Source organism: Sus scrofa, chromosome 7 (genome assembly GCF_054392235.1).
Source record: "Sus scrofa isolate SSC_HxYL_T2T_F1_AM1 chromosome 7, Sscrofa_HxYL_maternal_Yorkshire_Landrace_v2.0, whole genome shotgun sequence".
Classification (NCBI taxonomy): domain Eukaryota; kingdom Metazoa; phylum Chordata; class Mammalia; order Artiodactyla; family Suidae; genus Sus; species Sus scrofa.
The window spans coordinates 43,550,043-43,575,273 of NC_139389.1; the positions used below are offsets into that span (position 1 = coordinate 43,550,043).

General features: G+C 39.0%; 2 protein-coding genes across 7 annotated transcripts in view; both read right to left on the bottom strand.

Annotated features, from left to right (window-relative positions):
• The window catches only part of MOCS1 (molybdenum cofactor synthesis 1), a 918,787-nt gene that overhangs the window by 564,017 nt on the left and 329,539 nt on the right, over positions 1–25,231 (bottom strand). The gene's annotated exons all lie outside the window — the stretch shown is intronic.
• Positions 1–25,231, bottom strand: part of KIF6 (kinesin family member 6) — a 357,515-nt gene that overhangs the window by 228,773 nt on the left and 103,511 nt on the right. For all 6 annotated transcript variants that reach the window (XM_084968006.1, XM_084968009.1, XM_003128378.7 and 3 more), the window contains one exon: positions 5,265–5,471. In XM_084968006.1, the coding sequence (XP_084824132.1) occupies positions 5,265–5,471 (207 nt within the window). The remainder of the gene's footprint in view (positions 1–5,264; positions 5,472–25,231) is intronic.

Below are 25,231 nucleotides of genomic sequence, written 5' to 3' on the forward strand. Positions count from 1 at the left end.
CCACAAGGAAATTTAATGGTTTACGTAACAATAATAGGAAATGCTTTAGGTTAGAAATGACCCAAAAGGTCAGGGACTTTTTAGTCAAGGACTTAGTTTTTGCCCAAATCTCTACTCTATCTTCCCTGTGGCAGAACTCTGCCTTTCCTCATGGCCATAGGATGGCTACCAAATGCCCTGATGTTACATTTGTCTTTACTTATAACTGACAAGAGAATGTCCTCTAATCATTAAACATAAGTCCTGAGATTCACTAGGGACCTCCTTGAGTCATGGGCCATCTCTTTACCACTATAGCTAGAGGAGAGGTGGGCCTGAGTCAGCTTAGAACATTCGGGGTCTACTCCTGGTGGGATATACACCTGACTGCATGATGTAGAGGCAATCGCAATGTCCTTTCCAGAACATTCTGAAATTAAATAATGAAAACTCAAAATGGGATGGTGGATTAGAAAATATGGTCTTTAAAAGTGGGGGAGGAGTTCCCGTCGTGGCGCAGCAGAAACGAGGGACCATGAGGCTGTGGGTTCAATCCCTGACTTCCATCAGTGAGTTAAGGATCCAGCGTTGCTGTGAGCTGTGGTGTGGGTCACTGATGCGGCTCGGATCTGGCATTGCTGTGGCTGTGGTGTAGGCTGGCAGCTGTAGCTCTGATTAGACCCCAAGCCTGGGAACTTCCAACATGCTGTGGGTGCAGCCCTAGAAGGCAAAAAATAAAAATAAATAAGTAAATAAAGGAAAGTGGGGGAAATGAAGGCAGCAAGTGCTAAAAGGAAGAACCCAGGACTTAGGGTCAGAATCCAGCTGCCCACTTATATGATCTTAGCTCAATCTCTTAAATGGATTAGCCTCAGTTTTCCCATCTGTAAAAGTGGGATTCGAAAGCCTGCCGACCTCAGAGAAATGATTTAAAGATCCACAGAGAGAGCTTCTGGGGTAGTTGTTGGTAAAACAGAAAGCATACGTGTTTGGAGGGGTCTTCGGACCATGTTTTTTACGACCCCTTTGCAGACTTAATGTTGGAGCAGAATAAACCGATTGTTTACTGGGTTTGGGCCATTTCCTTAGGAGACGGCCCTGAGCAGATGTCCTCCCAGCTCTAAAGGACGCTGGGAAAACCACGATAAGCCCAGACCCCTTGGACAGATATGGATCTTCCAAGTGACCCAGACGTGGCCAGGAGTTGAGGGAGAGACACAAGGAGCTTCTTCTCTGTGGGGCTGCTTCGGGTTCCTAAACCGGGTGGGAACCAAACAATCTGCATGGCACAGGGTAAGGAGGTGTAGATGCCACCTGGATTTTTTTTTTCTTTTTTAATGTGTACTTCCATTTTTGGACTTTATGTGTAAATACAAGGACCTGTTCCCAAAGTCATTCTTTAAGCAACAAAGAGTGGAACCTCACCTTATACTTAACAATATCTCTAAGCACCTAGAAACTGTGCTTGAAGCCAGTAAATTTTTTGCTATTTCATGAATTAAAGAAAATTTCTTTTAAAGGGCTCAGAAATCCACGGAGGATTATCCCCTGAAAACTGACCCTAATGTGGGAAGGTTACACCCAACACTGGAATCATCAGCTTTCCCTCCTGAGGGCAGCACCTTTCGTGGAAGCCAAGTGCAAAGTGACACTCAGAAAAAGCACCACTTGCATTCATTGGATAACTGGCTGGGGTGACCCGGCTTCTGGTTTCTGTGGAAGGAGAGAGCAAACACTCTGTGCTCAGTGGTTTCTCATTTGATGTTTGGGCCGTCAGAGACCCAGGGTCAAGCAAGGAGCACTTGGTGAGCTTATGGTTAGAACAAGTATGCGCGGCCCCTTCCTTTTCCCCCATGGACTCAATTTCTAGGGCCCAGATGTACCCTGTTATTGTGGCTTAACATGTTTTCAAGAAGACTCTTTGGAAAAAGTACTGTGTGTATAAGGAAAACTCCAAAACCAACAGGACTCTGGCAAACAGAAATTTACTTACTTATGAGCACAGTAAGATGCATTCAACTCGGAAAGGCCGTGCCCTGCAAGCAGGTGTAAGGTCTTCCAGTTATGGCCAGAAGGGCAGTTACCTTTCTGCGTGGAATTTCTACAAGTGTGGGCTAAAGCATGTAAGAAAGGTTACCAAACTGTCTTTTCCTAGTCCGTGTCCATCTTAGATGCTGAACCTGAGACAGAGAAGATGCACTTAATCGCTGACACCTCCATGAATTTCTACTGCAGCGTTTATCTTCCCACGCTGCAGGTATTTGTTTATAAGCTTGGCTCTTTCGCTGGACGACATGGCAGCATAGACTACTTCTCAATCGCACATCTATCCCCACTGCCCAGTGCAACTCGTGGTGCCCAGGGGACAGGCCATCATCGTTTGCTGAATGAATGAATGAATGAATGAAGCTAATTAAACTAAACTGTGTTATGCATCCAGTCTCTTAGCCCCATCATAAAGTACTTTATATAGAAAATGTGTTTAGAAAGTCCTTGAATTCTGTTATTTTTATCAACAGCATCTGCCCACTCTCTTTACTATTCTCATCCCTACATTCTCTTTGGGTCCCTCTTGTGTATGTCTGTGTAAAATTCCAGTATTTTTCTACTACACACTGAATTTCTTTCTAGCAGTAGCTCCCAGGTTTACTCAACCCCACATATCCATGTCCACACACTGCAGTTTCCATATTTATGTCCTTCTTTCCTCTCATACTAATCTTCTCCCTCTCCTCCTTCCTGCATTATTTGAGGTCATCACCTCCATGAAGACACATGTGCATTGGTATAAATAGCTCACAGCCACAGGGATGCAGGGGGTGTCTATGAAACAGACAGGTTACATTTGGAGAGCCAAAAGTCAATGGCATGTGACTGTCACGGTGACCCTGGGTGAATCCGTTCCCCAGATGGAGCTAAGGGCTGAAAGCCTCCCGGTTCCCACTGTCTGACATGCTCTGACCCCATCCTAGCCGGGCTCACTCCTACTCATTCCTCAGGTCTCTGCTTAACATCAGCCCTTAGAAGACTTTCATTAACCCTCCGCTTCTCAGCCTAAGTGCCATCCCCCTCAACGAGCTCTCTTGCCCCCAGGCTTGCTCTGCACAGCTCCCACTGGGATCACAGCCATGCACTTCATGAGCACTTTTTCATTCCCTACACTGCGCCACGAGGCTTCGGTGTTCTTAGCACTACGCTCTAATGCCTGGCGCAGTCTGCAGCACGTGACCGCTCCTTAAAAGTATTTGTTAAATAAATGAAGAAAATCAAAGGCCACACAGCCGCCAAGACGGCTCACTGAGGCTGATGTTACAAGAATGTTGAAGGGAAGAAAATGGAGGGAGAGGGGTGGTTTTAAGGATAAGCAACAGCATGCAGAGGTGATGCAGAATGAAGAAAATGAAAGGATTAGGAGCAGAATGGCTTTCTTAAGTGATTACGATTGGTGCAAATTTGGATTCCGCTAACAAATATAAATATAATTTTGCATGAATGGGTGGACATAATGGGAATTAAAAGACGGTGCAACCATCTGAAACAAGTAGGTATATTTTGAAATCAAGCACTTTCCATAGAGTCTCTTATGTTTTCATACCAATATTATATAAATGTCCCATTAAGTGAAAAGATCAGTTAACGCAGTAGTATGTAATATTTGAGCAAGAAAGAGCTCAGGAATGCTGACTATTGTCAGAAACACTAAAATGACCTGTACATCACACAGGCCTAAATCTCTGGATGCTGCATCACTGGGGTTCATTGGGTCAGAGCCTAACCGTGTGTGCGGGTTCACAAAGAGTTCCCTTAGGTTTCTCTCCATCTGCTTTTTTAGCCAACTTGACCATGAGAAAGCACTGAACATCAGGACAATATCATTCTCAAAAAGGTTCATTAGGCAGTTGAAAAAAGTACTTTTTTGTTTTCTCAAATCTTTCAGCCTCCAACGTTCATTAGCAAATCCTTCTGCCTTGCCAATGTCCTCTGTACTTCTCCACTCTGGTTTTTGATCATGTTTCGCTCTCTCTCTTTTTTTTTTTAGAATTTGGAAGGGGTTGCCGTATTTAACATGCAACTCACAGCATTTATTCTCACAGAGCTGAAAAGAACTTGAGAAATCATCTAATTCCATCCATTCCTTTTACGGAGGAGGTGTTTTTTTCGTTTTTTGTTTTCTGGAAGATTTATTTGACACAATTCAGATGAGCTTTCTCTGCCTTTGGAGTAAAATTCAGAAATTAAAAATTGGGCATGCACTGGGATGGACTGTAGTAAACCTAGAGTGGGGACAGAGGCGGGAAGCTCAGGCAAAGAGAACCCTCATGGGGTCAGCATCATCAACTAGATGAAGCCATTACAAATGGAAAAGATACTGGTCATCTCCACATTATGTTCTCCTAGCCAATCTGCCAGCCTGAAAAAAATAGGCCACGGAGGCCATTTCTAGCTTATATTCACACTCACTACTAATTTTACAATAAAAACAATAAGGCATAGGGGAAAAACAACATGGGCTTTGGAGCCAAGCAATTCTAGGTTCAAATCCTCCTCTTGCCATTAGCTGCACAGTCTTGGAAAGGTCTGGGGAACATCTGAGTTATAAAAACAGTAAGGGGTAATAACTAATACCCACAGCACAGAGTGTTGTGAGGTTTAAATAAAACGGCTGATACGAAATTCTAGCAGCTCCACTAATGTTTACAGCGGCACTACTGACAGTAGCCGAAAGGTGGAAACAAGTTGGGTTCATCCATAGTGAATGGAGACAAGTGATCCTATATATCTATATCTATACATACACAATGGGATATTATTCATCCCTGACTTTTCCTTTGAAGGAAATCCTGATACATGCTAAAACATGGATGCACCTCGAAATTATGCTAAGTGAAATAAATCAGACACAAAAGGGCACATATTGTAAAACTCCACTTCTTTGAGTACCTAGAATAGGCACATTCATAGAGGCAGAAAGCAGAATAGAGGTTCCCAGATGCTGGGTGTATAAAGAGATGAGGAGCTATTGTTTAATGGGTACAGAGTTTCTGTTTGGAATTATGAGAAGTTCTGGAAATAGATGGTGGTAATGGTTGCACATTCTGAATGTACTTAACGCCACTGAATTGTACATTTAAAAATTAGCAAATGGTCACTTTTATATTATATGTATTTTGCCACAATAAAAGAAGAAAAAAAAAAAGACAAAAATGCTAATACAATGCCTGATGTAAAATAGGTGGTCCAAAAATGGTAGGTCTAAGTCCATCCATCCCACTCTCCCCGTTTACCTGTTCTAAGTAATGGAGTGATAAGTTGATGTATTTGGCCTCTGTTAGAAGCTGGCCCCCAACTCCAGTCTTTGCAACCCGCTCTGAGCCAGCCAGGTCCACCAAATGCAGTTTGGCATGTCGCACGGTTGCAGATCCTGGTTCCTTGCTTGATAAGTGAATGGTGAAAATACAGTGGGATCGGGTTGAAGCTTGGTTCATAGGAGTCTGTAATAAACAAATTGTAAAACGAAAGTAAATGTGAACAGTGAGAACTGCTGAAGCAAATCAACAGATGTAGATGTATATTCCCAGGGATGAGAAAATTCCCACGAAGTCAATGCTGTCAAATGGAGTAAAAATACTTGTAGCTGAGACCCGTAATGTGAATTATTTTCAGTGTGTTATCTCTTGACTCATAACAGATGGGGATGGATTCATTCAGAAAGTGAGAAAAGACTTCGAATGAGGTAAAGTTTGGGTCTTCTGAACCAATAAAATAACTTTGAATATTTCATTACATGACTACAATCCAGACCTTAACTTTCGCTAGCTATATCGAAAATTTTCAATGTGAATTTTATGGTAAAAGAAGTGAGAATGGGTGCAATTGTAAACAGGATCCACAGACAAGGATACCCAACATCCCTGCTACTACCCAACACTGAACTAGGGCTCCAAGTCAATGTAATTAATAGGAAAAAGATACATGAGGCATACTGATGGGAAAAGAAGAAATTAAAGTGTCAGTATATACAGAAAATACTGTGGTTTACATAAAGAATACAAGAACATCTACAAATAAACTGCTAAAGACTAAAAAGGGTAGCTCCCATTGTGGCTCAGCGGGTTAAGAACCTGACTAGTATCCATGAGGACGCGGGTTCGATTCTGGACTCACTCAGTAGGTTAAAGGATCCAGTGTTGCCGTGAGCTCTGGTGTAGGTTGCAGATGTGGCTCAGATGGGTGTCACTGTGGCTGTGGTGTAGGCCTGAAGCTGCAGCTCTGATTAGACCCCTAGCCTGGGAACTTCCATATGCTGCAGGTGCAGCCCTAAAAATAAGAAAAAAAAAGACTAAAAAGATCAGCAAGGTTGCTGGATCCAAGATCAACATGATAAATCAATAAAATTCTAATAATCCAGCAACAAATAAGCAGGAAATATAATATCATTCATAATAACAACAAAGATGGTAAGATAATAAGAGATTCTACCTTTAAAATTGTGTAATTTGCAGGTAAAATGATAATACTAAGGAATATAAAATGAAAACCTGAATATATTGTGTGCCAGATGTTAATATATCATTTCATAGATAGGAAAATTCAAAATTAATCTCTACATTAATCCTTCTATATTAACCTATATAGTCAACGCAACTGAAATACAAATGCCAATGGTTTTGTTTGCCGAACAAAACAAATTGATTCTAAAATTCAGATGGAAGAGCTAATACTGAAAAATAATCAAAAACAATTTTGTGAAAGAATAATAAGGAAAGGGGTCTTGTCCTGCCGTAGATCAAGGAAGAATCATGATGCCAGAGTAATTAAAACAGTGTGGTCCTGGTTTAGGAACAGACGACTAGATGAAAGAAGCATGCTTTGCTCATTTAAAAGGGACTCTGTTGCAGGAATAGGTGACATCAGACCCCAGTGGAGAAGGATGAACTTATTAAAAAATAGTGTTGGGATAACGGGCTGTCCATCTTGGAAATGTAAATTCAAATTGCTCCTTCACACTAAGCATACAAATTCCAAAATGTATTAAAGACTTATGTGTAAAATAACATAACTTTAAGGTTAATGAAAGAAAATATGGAAACATATGGTAATCAACTCAAGGTAATAATAGATAATCTATGACAAAACATAAAATACAAAAATAAATGGATTTGAAATATTTGACCAAATAATCAAAAATTTAAAAAATTCTGGGTTGTGATAGCTAACTACTACAAAGTTAAAAGACTGGGAGATGAGGAGTGCCCACTGTGGCTCAGCTGGTTAAGGACCCTACATTGTCTCTGTGAGGATGTGGGGTGGATCTCTGGCTTTGCTCAGTGGGTTAAGGATGCGGTGTTGCTGCAAGGTGCAGTATATGTTGCAGATGCAATTCAGATTCTGCATTGCTTTGGCTGTGGTGTAGGCTGGCAGCTGCAGCACCGATTAGACCCCTAGCCTGGGAGCTTACATATGCCACAGGTGAAGTTCTCAAAAGAAACAAAAACAAAAAAAAACAAAAAACACTGAGAGACGATACTTACAATAGAGATGGCTGACAAAATATTAATATTTGAAATAAAGAACTCCCACAAATCGATAAGAAAAAGACAATTCAGAAAAAAAAAAAATAACCAAAGGACAATCCATATGAACAGGCAATCCGTTAAGAGGAAATCTGAAAATGGTCAAATGGTTTTGCAAAAAATGCTCAAACTTACAAATAGTCAAGACAGATAATTAAAACCCAGGAATAAACTGTTTAATTCACCTCGTTCAGATTGGCAAAAATTTTAAAAATGAGGTCGAACAAAACAAGCATTTATAAGAATATAAGGAAGTAGGAACTTTTATAAACTGCTGGTGGGAAGGAAAATCTAGAATCTTTTTTGAGAGAAGTACCTGTGACCCACAAGCCAGCAATAGACTGACTAGCAGGTATATTTCCTTGAAAGAAACCTGGGCCAGGTACATCATGGGAGAGAGACAGAGACATAGAAAGAGATGGAGGTTTATTGCAACACTGCTTGGGCTGGCAAGAAGTTGGTGCAAGATGTACAGCCTAAATGGACATCTGCAATGAGAAAGATGTATAAACTGGGATAATTCAAACTATAGAAAATTTAAATGGAACAACGTGTGTGTGGACTGACGTAGATTTCTAAAATAGAATGCTGAGAAAATACAGCAGGTTAAAGAATGATATAAACACTATGGTGGAACTTAATTAAAAGGGTGATATTATCTTAAAATATTGGTTCATGGTGCTATAACTCAGGTCATTTAAAGTGTAAAAGATGGGAGTTCCCAGTGTGACTCAGCACATTATGAACCCAATTAGTACCCATGAGGATGCGGGTTTGATCCCTGGCCTCTCTCCGCAGGTTAAGGGTCTATGGCATTGCTGTGGCTGTGGTGCAGGCCAGCAGCGGCAGTTCTGATTCAACCCTGAGCCTGGGAACTTCCATACGTTGCAGGTGCAGCCCTGGAAAGAAAACAAAACAAACAAACAAAAAAAGCGTAAAAGATGGACTGGAGGATATAGCAAATTAATGAGAGTGGTTACCCTTGTGAGGGATGGAAGTGAAAGGACAACAAGGAGGATCAACTTTATCTGAAATACCTCATTTCTTTTATTTAAAAATTATCAGAAGTAAGTAGATATCAGATAGCTAAAAGTATCTAAAAGAAGAATTGTCTAAAAATATTCCAGAGAGTTCTCATTGTGGCTCAGGGGTAATAAACCTGACTAGTATCCATGAGGACGCAGGTTTGATCCCTGGCCTCGCTCAGTGGGTTAAGGATCCCACATTGCCGTGATGAGTTGTGGTGTAGGTTGCAGACGTGGCTCAGATCCCTCGTGGCTACGGCTGTGGTGTAGGCCAGCGGCTACAGCTCTGGTTAGACCCCTAGCTTGGGAACTTCCATATGCCATGGGTGAGGCCCTAAAAAGAAGAAAAAAATTCCAAAGGAATGCTTATATGAGTAAATGCCTTCAGATCTCCATCTTTGGAAAACGAGATTTAACGAAAGAATTTCCACATGTATTCAGACAGGATAACATACTCAGATGCCATTTCAACCAGAAATTCTTTCTGTAAATATCAGTTCTTGATATACGCCATCATTGATTTACACCAACTAGGAAAATACACAGATGTCAAAATATTGGTCTAGTTTTGGTGATGAAGATGTAGCTAGTGAATTAAAGAGGCTGAAAATTTGACCCATTATTCGTTGCCACAATAACTATACCCAAACCTAGCCAGTGTGTGATTTTGCATGCTAAAGTGGATCAGCAAATAACCGTGCATGTAAAACCGCAAACTCAAATTTAGAACCCAAGTTGAGGTGTTTTGGAAGTGACTGTAAGTTATTTGCAGAACTTAAACATGGGTTTCATTTCACTGTTATATTCGCACAACAATAAATCCTGCAGCACTATAACAAAAGTCAAACGGCAATCAATATAAATGAATAACGTAGAGACTATTCCCTACAGCTGTCTTCAGCTTCTAAATTGATGCACTGAAATCACAGTAAACTGAGGGCCATTAGCAAATATTGGAAGAGTGAACCCATTTCAAAGGGTATATCAAAGTGAATTGTTTTTCTGGGGTCTGTAATTAAAATGCAGTAATATGTGTAGGAGTCCATGCCTACAATTTTGTAACTTCTCATAAATATTTTCTGCATGAGGTAGTAGTTGGTGTCCTCTCAGCAAAAATTTTCTAAACCTCAGAAAACATTCTTATGTGTAGCTGTTTAAGTGTGATTGGATGTGCCAGTGTCTGCTCCGTGTTTATTTAAGGATGTCTTTATGTCTCATAGGCATGCCCCTGCATTTGTCCTTTTAAAGGTAAAACAGTATTAAAACATTTCTGAGACTGCCTAAGAACAGATGGCACTATTTAGGCAGATTCATTCAAATTTAAGCGCACATTTTAAACAAATGTGCTCTTGGCACTAGAGACAGTGCCTTTGGAAAAATTCTAGTGATGATTAATCATCTGCCTGCAGAGCTTTCCCATTTCATCTCAGTCTGTGTGTACAGCTCCGTGTTAGGCAGTACGGAGATGAGGAGGAAAAGAAGGCCTGGACCTTGCCCTCAAGGCATTTATAATCTGGTTCAGAAGCTAATGACAAGACATGTAAACAGAGGGTGGACCCCAAGCAAAAGGCAAATGTGTGGGGAAGAGAGTGACCTGTTCTCAGCACTCAGAATCCTGATCTTTTAGGTAAAATCTAAGAATGCTATTTCATTGCCGAGGCTTTCCACTCTCCTATTCCCAGGCTTCTGGAATGGTACTTTCTCTCTAACTGCTTGCTCTGTCCCCTTTTCCTTTATCGGAACTTTTCCTCTCTAGTCCCTGTAACAGGCATGTCCCAAGCCATGGTCATCAGTCATCATATTTCTTCCTCTTGGGGGTTCTTCTATGGCTCTGATTCTCATTGAATTGGTACCATAGCATAGTTAAAAAATTACATACCCATGATGGAAGATAATATAAGAAAAAGAATGTGTGTGTGTGTGCACACACAATGACTGGGTCACTTTGCTATACAACAGAAATTGACACAAAACTGTAAATCATCTATATCCTAAAAAATTACACCCCCAAATCTTAGAATCTGGTATCAGATGACCTGGTTTCAAGCCCTGGTTTCTATCACTTACTGCTGTTGAACATTTAAGCAAATTTATATAAAGTAATTTTGGGTTTCCCAGCCTTTAAAATGCCATAATAAGACTTGCTTTGCTGCAAAGAGTTATACTAATCACTGATCGAAAGGTTGAGGTGGTCCATGAACTGTAAAAGGTCTGAACATTTGAATAGGTGTTCATTCTGTTCCGATGCCTCCCACATCATTTCCAGCCACAATTTCTCTGGACCCAGATTAGAATGTCCAAGAGCTGGACTGATAATTGTCACTAAAATGCCTTGCCGGCATTTTGAGCTTAAGTTGCTCCAAACAAGCTCATCACTTTCCCTCACCCCGAGTCCCCACAGATGGATAGCCAATCGTGCTATTCCTGATGCATTTAGCTCCACCCACTGCTCACCACCTCCAAACATCCTTTACCTCTGGCCTTGGTTACTACATTCTTTCCCTGCTAGTCTCCCCATATTTATTCTTGTCTCCTCCAACCATTCTCCACCCTGCAGACAGAGTAATAATTTAAAAACACCTATCTGATTATATCAATTCCACCAAATCCCTGAATTAAACTAGCATGCTCCCTAAGACTAATATCTCCAGTTCTTTCAACTGTCTAACACAACTGTTTATCACTCATTTTTAAAAATGACACTTGGACACTCTGAATTGAATATACTCTTTCTCTTTTTCTTTCTTTCTTTCTTTTCTTTTCTTTTTCTTTCTTTTTTTTTTTTTTTTAAGGGCCACATGTGTGGCATATGGATGTTCCCAGGCTAGGGGCTGAATTGGAGCTACTGCTGCCAGCCTATACCACAGCCACAGCAATGCAGGATAAGAGCCATGTCTGCAACCTACACCACAGCTCATGGTAACACCAGATACTTACTTAATCCACGACCAAGGCCAGGGATCGAACCTGCATCCTCATATAAGCCAGTTGGGTTCATTACCACTGAGCCACAACAGGAACTAACTGAATATAGTCTTTCAAATGTAACCTAATTACAGCAGAGGGAACTGGAATCTCAGCAATCTGAATCTAGTGTTGCCAATAAATGGCACAAAAAGAGTTAAACCACACTTGGTCCAGCCTCTTATCCATGCTATGGAATTTCTTTGGGAATCATACACACTTATTTATATGATGACTGCATTTGAATAGCTTTTATCCCAACACTACTCTCTGTTGAGATAATTCTGGATTTTGACTTTTTTTTTTTTCCAATTTTGTGCTATCTACTATATGTTGTAGCTCCTCACCCAAACAGTCTGTAAGACATAAAGTAGGGTGGAACAATAGCATTTCAGGAAGAAACCCTTTCTCTCTACTCCACTAGGTAACAGTTATGGGTATTTTCTAATTGGTTTCAATCCAAGTACTTTTGTGTACCTTCAATTTCTCTTTATATCCCCAAGGATATTTTGCGAGTCTTCACTAAATAAGTTGAATTCACTTGACCTATAAAATTTTAATAATCCTATCAGAAAAGTGGATGAAATTAGCTTAAGGTTAATCAATGCTGACCCTTGCCTAATTAGTTATTGACTATCATTTAATAAAACTTTTCCAGATTCTTTTTCAAGACTTGGTATCAAGAATATTAACCTGTCATTTTCCAAAAGTTTTCTTTTTTTGGAGAATTGAGATTATATGATTTTCTCATAGAAACTAAAAGTCTAAAACCAAGGCTCACTGAGTCCCTTACAGAGTCATCAAATTGGTAACCTGCAGTCAATAAGAACTGGTTTTCCTCTTTCTCCTTTCCAGCTCAGCAAACGCTTACTTCTCACTGAAGGTCTATCCTAAAGGTTACCTCCTGTACAAAGGCTCTCCACTTCCCACCTCGACTCAGCTCTTTGAAGGCAGGGACTGTGTCTTCTTCATTATTGTAACCCTAGCATAACACTTCACAATGGTTTTCAAAAATATTCGTTAAATTGTTGACTCATGCTCATTTCTAGTTTTCTGGAATCTCTATGGCATGCTTCATAACTTCTAAAAATCTCCAAATAGTTCAGAGACTATAACTGCAGACTCTTTAAGTCCATGAAATACAATTCAACCCTAAAAATTAGAATTATTTGCAGATGACATGATACTATACCTAGAGAATCCTAGACTTTAGAGAAAACTGTTAAAGCTCATCAATGAATTTGGCAAAGTCACAGGATACAAAATTAATACACAGAAATCAACTGCATTTCTACATACTAACAATGAAAAATCAGAAAGAGAAATTAGGGAAACAATCCCATTTACCATCATATCAAAAAGAATAAAATACTTAGGAAAAAAACCTACCTAAAGAGACAAAAGACCTGTACTCTGAAAACTATAAGACACTGATGAAAGAAATCAAAGAAGACACAAATAGATAGAAAGATATACGATGCTCTTGGATTGGAAGAGTCAACATTATCAAAATGACTATACTACCCAAGGCAATCTACAGATTCAATGTGCTCCCTATGAAACTAACAAGGACATTTTTCACAGAACTCGAACAAAATATTTTAAAGTTTGTTTGGAAGCGCAAAAGACCCAGAATAGCCAAAGGCATCCTGAGAAAGAAAAATGGAGCTGGAGGAATCAGGATCCCTGACTTCAGACTACACTACAAAGCTACAGTCATCAAAACCATATGGTACTTGCACAAAGACAGAAATGTAGATCAGTGGAACAGGATAGAAAGCCCAGAATTAAACCCATGCACCTATAATCAACTAACCTATGACAAAGGTTGCAAGAATAGACAATGGAGAAAAGACAGCCTGTTCAATAAGTGGTGCTCAGGAAACTGGACAGTCACATGTAAAAGAATGAAATTAGAACACTTCCTAACATTGTACACAAAAATAAACTCTAAATGGATTAAAGACCTAAATATAAGACCAGATACTATAAAACTCTTAGAGTTTTACAAAGGCCAAACACTCTCTGACATAAACCACAGCAACATCTTCTCAGATCCATCTCCTAGAGTAATGACAATAAAAACAAAATAAACAAACGGGACTTAATTAAACTTAAAAGTTTTTGCATAGCAAAGGATACCCTAAACAAAACGAAAAGACAACCCATAGAAGGGGAGAAAATCTTCACAAATGAAGTGACTAACAAGGGATTAATCTCCAAAATTTATAAACACCTCCTATAGCTCAATACCAAACAAACAAACAAACAAACAACCCCATCAAAAAATGGGCAGAAGATCTAAACAGACAATTCTCCAAAGAAGACATATAGATGGCCCAAAAAAAAACCCCATAAAAAGATGTTTGACATCACTCATTATTAGAGAAATGCAAATCAAAACCACTATGAGGTACCATCTTACACTGGCCAGAATGGCCATCATCAAAAAGTCTATAAAGAGTAAATACTGAAGAGGGTGTGGAGAAAGGGGAACCCTCCTACACTGTTGGTGGGAATGTAAATTGGTGCACCCACTGTGGAAAACAGTGTGGAGATTCCTCAGAAAACTAAAAATAGAATTACCATTTGATCTAGCAGTCCCACTCCTGGCATCTATCCAGAGAAAGCCCTGATTCAAAAAGACACAGGTACTCCAATGTTCATTGCAACACTATATACAATAGCCAAGACATGGAAACAACCTAAATGCCCGTAGACAGAGGAGTGGATCAAGAAGATGCAGTACATATACACAATGGAATATTACTCAACCATTAAAAGGAAAGAAATAATGGCATTTGCAGCAACATGGGTGTACCTAGAAATTATTGTGCTAAGTGAAGTCAGTCACACAATGAGACACCAACATCAAATGCTATCACTACATGTGGAATCTAAAAAAAGGATACCATGAACTTCTTACAGAACAGATACTGACTCATAGACTTTGAAAAACTCATGGTTTCCAAATGAGACAGGTTGGGGGGTGGGGGGGTGCACTGAGGATTTGGGATGGAAATGCTATAAAATTTGGTTATGATGATCGCTGTACAACAATAAATGTAATAAAAAATCATTGAGTAATAAAAAATAAAAATAAAAATTAGAATCATTTGAAACAGCAAGATTGACTCAAACCCTACACCTATCATGGGCTTCAATTACTCTTTGTACCTGATTTCAGAGCTCTTATTAACCACTACCCTGTACATCTTCAACGGCCTTTTCTCTCACCTAGAATATCCTCTTAATAATCAAGTATTGGTCAATATGTCCTTCCCCTTCTCTTAAAATAAGCCAACTCAAAATTCACTTATATTCATGAATTTCTTTGGACTATTCCTAATTGGCATCAGCTAGTGTGTCCAGAAAGGCCATTTAAACATTGGTGCATACGTAGAAGATAATAATATCCAAACTCTGAGAAAATCCATTGTTCCAAACAAATTTTTAAATGTCCATCATTTAAAAAATTATGACTTGCCTAATGTTTCATTGCTGGTATACAGAAATGCAACTGACTTCTGAATGTTAATCTTCTATCCTGCTACTTTGCTGAATTTATTAATCAGTTCAAGTAGTTTTGGGGTTGAGTCCTTAGGGTTTTCTATGTATAGTATCATGTCATCTGCATTAGGAAAATCAATATTGTAAAAATGGCCATACTACCCAAAGCAATCTACAGATTCAATGCAATCCCTATCAAATTATCCATGACATTTTTCACAGAACTAGAACAAACAATCCAAACATTTATATGGAACCACAAAAGACCCAGAATCGCCAAAGCAATCCTGAGAAACAAAAACCAAGCAGGAGGCATAACTCTCCCAGACGTCAAGAAATACTACAAAGCCACAGTCATCAAAACAGTGTGGTACTGGTACCAAAACAGACAGACAGACCAATGGAACAGAATAGAGAATCCGGAAATAAACCCTGACACCTATGGTCAATTAATCTTTGACAAGGGAGGCAAGAACATAAAATGGGAAAAAGAAAGTCTATTCAGCAAGCATTGCTGGGAAACCTGGACAGCAACATGCAAAACAATGAAACTAGAACACACCCTCACACCATGCACAAAAATAAACTCCAAATGGCTGAAAGACTTAAATATACGACAGGACAGCATCAAACTCCTAGAAGAAAACATAGGCAAAACACTCTCTGACATCAACATTATGAATATTTTCTCAGGTCAGTCTCCCAAAGCAATAGAAACTAGAGCAAAAATAAACCCATGGGACCTCATCAAACTGAAAAGCTTTTGCACAGCAAAGGAAACCAAAAAGAAAACAAAAAGACAACTTACAGAATGGGAGAAAATAGTTTCAAATGATGCAACTGACAAGGGCTTAATCTCTAGAATATACAAGCAACTTATACAACTCAACAGCAAAAAACCAATCAATCAATGGAAAAATGGGCAAAAGACCTGAATAGACATTTCTCCAAAGAAGATATACAGATGGCCAACAAACACATGAAAAAATGCTCAACATCGCTGATTATAAGAGAAATGCAAATCAAAACTACCATGAGATACCACCTCACACCAGTCAGAATGGCCATCATTAATAAATCCACAAATAACAAGTGCTGGAGGGGCTGTGGAGAAAAGGGAACCCTCCTGCACTGTTGGTGGGAATGTAAACTGGTACAGCCACTATGGAGGACAGTTTGGAGATACCTTAGAAATCTATACATAGAACTTCCATATGACCCCGCAATCCCACTCTTGGGCATCTATCTGGACAAAACTCTACTTAAAAGAGACACGTGCACCTGCATGTTCATTGCATCACTTTTCACAATAGCCAAGACATGGAAACAACCCAAATGTCCATCAACAGATGATTGGATTCGGAAGATGTGGTCTATATACACAATGGAATACTACTCAGCCATAAAAAAGAATGACATAATGCCATTTGCAGCAACATGGATGGAACTAGAGAATCTCATACTGAGTGAAATGAGCCAGAAAGAGAAAGACAAATACCATATGATATCACTTATAACTGGAATCTAATATCCAGCACAAATGAACATCTCCTCAGAAAAGAAAATCATGGACTTGGAGAAGAGACTTGTGGCTGCCTGATGGGAGGGGGAGGGAGTGGGAGGGATCGGGAGCTTGGGCTTATCAGACACAACTTAGAATAGATTTACAAGGAGATCCTGCTGAATAGCATTGAGAACTATGTCTAGATACTCATGTTGCAACAGAACAAAGGGTGGGGGAAAACTGTAATTGTAATGTATACATGTAAGGATAACCTGACCCCCTTGCTGTACAGTGGGAAAATAAAAATAAATAAATAAATAAAAAATTATGACTTGCAATGGACAATCTTCTACAGAGGATAGATAATGAGAGATGATTTTGCAATCCACCAAGGCTTCAGTTGAGTGTTTGGTGGTCAGCCTAATTCGTGCAGTGTAAAGAGTGGTGTGGATTATAAAAGGTACTTCAAAAATGACCCTGTCAGACAATGGTGACTTCAAACTGTCTATCTAAAAAGGGCTTGGAGTAGCAATGTACTGAGCACTGGTACCTGAAGCTGCTTCTGCTGCTTTACATAATATAGCATTAAACTGGAAAAATCCACATGCCTGTATTGAAGGCTAAAACTCCTTCTCCTACAGCCCTTCAGGCCACTCACTGGCACCATCTGGGCTACCACTCTAAGAAGCTATTTCATATGACAAAAAAATCTCAAATTTCATTGAACAAGAATCATTTTCCACAGAGTAGGAGATACTCCTAGGCTGAAAGAGAAATCTGCAAAAGAAAGGGTATAGGAGTTCCCACCTTGGTGGTATAAAGTGGGTTAAGAATCCAACTGCAGCGGTTTTGGATCACTGCAGAGGTGTGGGGTTCAATCCCCAGCCCAGTGCAGTGGGTTAAAGGACTAGGTGTTGCCACAGCTGTGGCTCAGATCCAAGCCCTTGCTCAGGATCTTCCATATGCCATGGATAGGGCCATAAAAATTTATTTTTAAAAGAAAAGAAAGGAACAAGAATTGGGTAATACAGATAAGCATTTTCAAAAGGCTGCCTTTTGGAACCTGCAGCTGAACAACTACTAATCTTCATGCTCTTTGATTTTTTTTTTTTGCAAATATTCTTACTGGTAGATCAACAAAAATTTCCACTTTTTTTTCATTATTTTCATGATGCTTTGTGCATGTGTGGCCATTTTCAAGATTGAAAATTTTGATTTTGGGGCAAAGTTGATAAGCAAAATATGACTTTTGTGTTTACATAATATACCATTACGTTTTTTGTAACAAATTTTCTACTTTTAGTTAATCACATATCTTTTCAATAACTTCAAAATGATTATAGTTAATAGCCTTTAATTATTCAAATAATTTATTTACATATTACATATTTACTTATATTTACATATAAGATATCCTAGGATCCTCTGGATACTTGCTTTTTCTTGTTGTATCTTATATCTAGTTCTTATGTACCAAGACCTTTCTTTTTTCTTTTGTTTTTCTTTCTTCCTCCCTTCCTTCCTTCCTTTTTAGTGCTGCACCCATGGCATATGGAAGCTCCCAGGCTAGGGGTCAAATCAGACCTGGGCTATGCCACAACCACAGCCACAGCAACATGGGATCCCAGCCACACCTGCGACCTACACCACAGTTCACTGCAACACCAGATCCTTAACCCACTGAGTGAGGCCAGGGATCAAACCTCATGGATACTAGTCAGGTTTGTAACCCTCTGAGCCACAACGGGAACTCCTGGAGACCTTTGTTTTTTCAATCACTCTTCTATCTTGGAGTGAAGTAGCTCAATAAGAATTTCCACTAATTTAGAATAGGTCAGGTGAAGAAAATCTCTCTTAGGTTAAACAGGAGTATATAATGCATATACTTGAGATTCTTTAAAGTAAACCAACTAAAACAACAGCAGCAACCACAGAATCCAGAATTTAGCTTTTACTCCCGTTCTCCTTGTTTGATAACACTTTCTAATGAAACATCATAGTTGAACTATTCCTTTGCTCATTTGCTCCTAGTTGAAGACTGAAAATACTAACCTCCATGTGTTCCCCAGATGGATATCTGAGACTTTCAGGTTAAAACTCACTTTAACCAAGGATTTTCTAACCCTCCCCCAACTGGTTAAATCATTCCTTGTCTAATTCCTCCCACGGCAAATGGGTTGGATTAGAAGGCCCATCATGCACTTGACACACTTCAACTCAGCCTGGAAAAATGACACCTGACCAAAACTAGTGGTTTAGCATGTGACCCATAAACAACCTGCCTTGATCTTTTCTGAAGCTATTTCAGAACATACCGCTTAGCAGCAAAATATCCCCAATTAGATAACCCTCTGTTGGAATTAATGACCCTGAACTACTCATTTTCCTTTCTGGTTTTTCGTTTTCTAAGATACCTGGCTTTTAGAGAAGTAATCAAACTCATTTTCTGTAGCAACAGGATTTCTAGGTCCAGCGTATTATCCAAATAGCTTTGTAAAAGAGAAAAACAGACGAGGCACACCAGTTTTGCTTAAAATTTGAAAGTAAGCTTTGAAGCAATGTGAAACATATGATAGGAATGTTTTACCAATTGTGATTCACCATTCTGATAAGAATAGTATATTATGTTTCATTATATATACCTTCTAACAAGTCTGGAATCAGCTTGATGGATTTTTGATTTTCATGTCTTCAACGATCTATTGGACGACTTCAAAATTTTAGGAAAATTGAATGTCAGAATTAGTGATGGTTCTTCTGTTGGATGTCAAAGTTCAGAAGACTGCTTCCCTATGGGTAATTTCTCCAAAATTTGGCAAATTTAAGTCAAACATATTAAATCTAAGTAGGCTCATATCTGTACATATGGCAAATGGAGAAGACATTTTGCCTATATCTTTAATCAGAGCTATGTTCAATTATCATTCCTGTTTAATATTTTTGAACTGTGTATCATCCTATCAACTCCAGGATAAAGATCTGCTCTCCAAACAATGGAAAAACATATAACCCCAAATGTCTGCCCACCTTTTAATTTTACTTGACTGGAAGAAGAATATTTGCTTTACACAGTTGTTTAGTTTTATATCTACTTTTAAATAAATTCAATGTTTCGCACTAGTACTTTTATAATGCTTCTGGATTGCCAAGTTCATAAATTTATCTCTTACTTGGTTAGAATTAATTTTCAAGCAATTTTAAAATGTATCTCTGTGTTCATTTTCTCCCTGAATTCACACACACTTAAAAATACTTGTGTGATGTTTTTGTTTTTTAAGGACAACTTGAAAATTTGGCTGGGTATAAAATTATTGGGACACAATATCCTTGCTTCAGAGTTGTTCCACTGTCTTCTGGCACTGAATATTGATGTGGAAAAGTCCAAGAACAACCATTTAAACTGTCATTCATAGTTGGCTTGCATTTTTCTTACTGGATGTCCGTAAAGCTCTTTATTTAGCCTTGGAAATTAGTAACCTCAATAGATTCTATCTTGGAGTTGAGTTTTATTTGTTTGTTTGTTTTATAAAACATGCCCTTTTCATTTGCAGATTCAAGTATTCAAGAAACTTCTCCCCGCCCCATCCATGTTCTTTTCTGTTGCCCTCACTCTTTTCTCCAGGATGTCTAATTACTCACAACTGGTGTCTCCTTTGTCTCTCTTTATAGATGTCATTTTTCTCTATTTTTTATGTCCTTAGTTATTTTTCACCTCCTCTTCCTTCTCTTCTTCCTTCCCTTCCTTTATTCTTACCTCTTTTTTGCTTCTTGATGGCACTTTCATCAAACCCTCTATAATGGCTTTCTTTTTCTCTTTTACTTCTTTTCCAGGTTCCTCAAGCTTGCCTTTATTGTCTTCTCTTGTCTTATAGACTTTTCTTTGAAAATTTCTATATTTTAAAGCTATTTTTAAAAACTGATATAGATGTAATAAATTCATTGAATAATAAAAAATAAAATAAAAAATAAAAATAAGAAAATAAAAACTAAGATTGCATTTAGGTAACATATTTATGATTATGAAGTATACTGCCTTGCTTCCTAATATAAGCAGACCTCAAATGTATATTCCTCCCCACCACCCATATTCCCTATATATGGAAAGATCTTTAGCTATTTTCCTTCTGATAAAATTTTATCTTTTTCCTAGAGAGTGGTGTGGAGGGTGAGTAAAGGAATATTCAAATTCAGTTTGTGTCCTGAGTACGTTTACACGTGTTTTGCTCATGGCCTTAAGAGCACATACTTTCCTCAATATTTTGCACTGAAAGGTTTGGGATGGCAAAATCCTTTAAGTCACATATTCTCTGAATCCCACTCACCAAAGGCCATCTTTTTTTTCTTTTTTTTCTTTTTTTTTTTTTTGGCAGTGAGCCTAGACCACTGACCATAAAAATGGCCTGGCGCTAAAGTTTCTTCTTTGAACTCACCTTCTAGAATGTACAATGAATATCTAAATAATATCCCCTACCATCCTTGCCTATGTTCTTAGATCTCATCACTCTAACCAAAAGATCATTGGATTTGCATTTAAGAATTGTGACCCTTTCTTTAACGGGAAACTGTATCCTGCCTGAGGTTGGAGAATATATGTGTTGGCTCTCAGCAACCTCCCTCACCATAATTCAAATTTCATAGCATTTGGCAGATTTCCTTATGGTTTGAGGTTATGGCTATTTCCTTATTTCACTGAAGATGGCTTTTCCCACTTCTATTTTTCATTTTATGTTGCTGTTGTTGGTGAATTTCAATAACAGGGAGAAGAGTAAAAATTACCTTCTTCTGCTATGTAATCAGAAGTCAGAATTTTAAAGATTAGAAGAAACTCGGAAGCTAAATTTTTATAGCCAAGAAGCTTGGGTTTCTCTAATTATGTATATAGAATAAGTACATTTTAATGTTCTAATAATGGCTGCACTGTACCACTTCATTTATTTTAATAAAAATTTCTGACTCAAAACTCATGGTTCATGCAATACCACTAATCAGACTAGATGAAAGCAAAATGCAAACTATGCTAAGACACAATTCCTAGTTAAGATAGACTATATATTTCTCATATATAAAATGTAAAAAAGAGAGAGACATGCCTGGAATATAGAAATGCTCAAGTTTTTTTTTTTTTTTTTTTTTTTTTTGTTCTCTTTTTAGGGCTGCATGTGTGGCATACGGAATTTTCCAGGCTAGGGGTCAAAGTAGAGCTGCAGCTGCCAGCCTACACCACAGCCACAGCAACACAGGATCCAAGCCATGTCTGTGACATACACCACAGCTCACAGCAATGCTGGATCCTTAACCAACTGAGCGAGGCCAAGGATCAAACCTGCCTCTTCATGGATACTAGTCAGGTTCATTACCATTGAATCACAACAGGAACTCTAAGTGCTCAAAATTTAAGTTTCCATCTTTCTACACCTAGTAACATATATACAGTAGATAAGAGAAGAGGTTAGAATTGTCAATACATCATTTGGTAAGGCGTCTTGCTGCCTATTGGGACCTAATGAGAAAAGAATTCTATTCTTATTATAACAAGACTGGGGTCAAATGTGTTTTGCTTCCACAGCTTTCCAACAAAAATCTGTGAGGATGTGTTAATTCAGTGTCTCTCTAATGGTCTAGTGGAATATGATTCTGGAACACTAATTGCAACTCAAATTCTCTTGTTTTCCGCACATACTACACAAAGAGATGGAGGCTTAGAGAGCTGTTGACAAACACAGTCACACAGTAAAGCTGCTCTTTTCTTCCTTCCTGAGCCGTCCTCAGGTCCAACAACAGCTGTTCCAGTAACTGTACAAATCTAAACCTCCACTCGCAGTCTCTCTCCCAACTCTTTGCACTTCCACAAGGTCATACATTCACTTGAAAAGTTTGATAGTGTGCAAAGTCTGCGAGCTTACAAATACATCAGCACAGTTTGGATGTATTTAGTATGTTTTTTATTTCAAGCAAAGAATTAGGTAGAAAGAACTCTAATAGCTCCTGGAAACATAATTTATAAATCCCGTAAACGCTGTTGGTAGGCTGGTTATTTAGAAAGTAACCTCTTCCAAAATGTCTGAAGTACCACAAATTAAATTTTAAAATGTCAAAGTCATCTGTGATGTACTCTGTACTCACCAAGAGGCTCCATGTACCGTATACCTACCCCCAATTCTGGGCCCGAGATCCCAGATCTTTTCTCCTGAAATCACTAGGTCTTCTTCTCCACATCAATTCAACAACAACAACAAAATTTATAAATTAATGACTGACCAACTATGTAGTTGCCAGGAGCTGAGAGAATAGAGCTGAACAGGACTATAGTCTTACCTTTAAATAGTTGCTAGCTGAGAACTGTAGGGTCTCTCCAAATGTTCTGCTGTAAATAGCATATTATCACTCCTGAATTCATGAAGGTACAGACACCAGGTACCAATCATAGAAGAATTACATCTGAGGTTATGTGGACACCATATTAGCTTTCTAATACAGCCAACTGGGTGGCTTAAACAATAGAAATATACTATCTCACCGTTCTGAAAGCCAGAAGACCCAAATGAAGGTACTGGAGGGGTTGGCTATTCCTTCTGAGTGCTTTGAGGGATGGCTCTGTTCCAGGCCTCTCTCCTTGGCTTGAGGATGACTTTTCAGGTTTACATGGCACACTCCCTCCAAACAGGTCTGTTTCCAGACTTCCCCATTTTAATAAGGACACCAGTCATATTAGATTAAGGCTCACCCTAATGATCCCTCTTTAACTTGACTACTGCTATAAATGCCCTATCTCTCAATAAGATCATAGGCTGAGGTACCAGAGTTTAGGACTTCAGCATATGAATCTGCAGGGCAGGACAGTACAACCCACAGCACACACGACTATGAGGTTTTGGTGGAGAGGATCCCAGACACTATTCTCTTCTCCAAATTGCCTTGTAAAAGAAGGGAGTGTTAGTCTAATTATGCAATTTTGAGCAACATTATGACTCTTTAAAAAGAATATTTAAAAGGCGCTTTTATCAACGGAGATTGCTCCTAGAGGGAGCATCTGATTTCGTTAATTTGGGACAGCTTTGGCCAAGATTCAGGTAAGATCCCCGTGCTCCAGGAACCTCTAATAACATCCGTTCCAACACGATGATGACCATCTCTGAGGCCAAAATGGCGACAGTGGTGTGTGTATGCAACTGGTCATCAAATTTCAACTCCAAACAACAAAATACTTTTTTTTTTTTTTTTTTTTAGGACCGTACCCTAGGCGTAGGGAGGTTCCCAAGCTAGGGGTCCAAATGGAGCTGTAGCCACTGGCCTACACCACAGCTCATGGCAATGCCAGATCCTTAACCCACTGAGCAAGGCCAGGGATCAAACCTGCATCCTCATGGATACTAGTTGGGTTCATTAACCACTGAGCCACAATAGGAACTCCACAAAACACATTTTAATAAGAAGAATTATTCATTAGTGAGCTCTTGCCTTTCTAAGCATGGCATCCAAAGCAGAAACCATAAAATAAAAAGATTGATTATTTTTTTTAAATGTAAACTAAAAGAAAATTTATTAAATGGGGGAGAATATTTTCTAAATATATTACAGAGGTGAAAATTATTATCTTTCACATTCATTCCCTCAATGAGTATTTTCTGAGCTCCCACTATACCTCAGGCTTTGTTTCTGGGTGGGGAGGATGTGAACAAGTCCCAGCCCTCATGGCATCAACAAACCAACCAGACCCACCCTGACACTCCACGAGAAGCACAAGCGGAAGATGGACAAAAACAGAAAGATATAAGAGAATGTGGTCATCAAAAATGCAAATTAAAACTTTTTTCTTTTTTTGCCTACCAAACCATCAGGACTTTCAAATCTCATGGTGTTTGCCAGGGTGCAGAATATGGACCTGCTCACACCTTTTTCTGGGAGTGGGTTTCAACCATCTTCTTAATGGTAAAACCTAAATTGCCCCCAAACTGTGCCTGAACACATTTAAAATGCTAAAATGCACATTCCTGGGCTCCACTGCAGAGAATCTGAATCCATCCATCAGATATGGCATCCAAGAAACTCTATCTTTTGACAACCACGGGGTACCCTAATACCAGTTATCTATCCTTGGGCCATACTTGGGGGTGGAATGCTCTAGACTGTGGGTGGGGCTGAGCAAAGGGTCCGAGAGAGCAACATTTCAAAGATAAGACCAAAAGGTCGTACTTGCTCCTGGTGGGCTTTGCCATTGGCTCACTCACGATTCAGTTTTTACCGTATTTATTCTCCCTGGCACAGCAAGTCAACTTTTGCAAAAGCCTACTACCCCCAAGGACATAATCAGGTTTTACTCAACACACTGGTAGGATTACAGAAATTATTTAAGAGTGAGTTCTAAAAATCCAAAGAGGATGAAGCTACGCTTAATAACTTTTCCTTAAAACGCTGGTTCTGGGTGGAGAACATGAAAGGGAAGAGCACTCCACTTCAGTCCCTACTTTCAGACTTTGTTTTGCAAATGTTTTCTGGTTACCATGGCAACTTCTGGATGTTTCTGTGTAAGTGGGAAATTGGGAACCTCATCTTTTTTGAAAAAAAAAAAAATGATTAGTGTGTTCTTTTTATCCTGGTAAGCTTGTTCTGTGCTGACAAATTACATTCTGACAGCTCGGTTATAATCTAAAACATGCCTCTTTGGAGACTCTGAA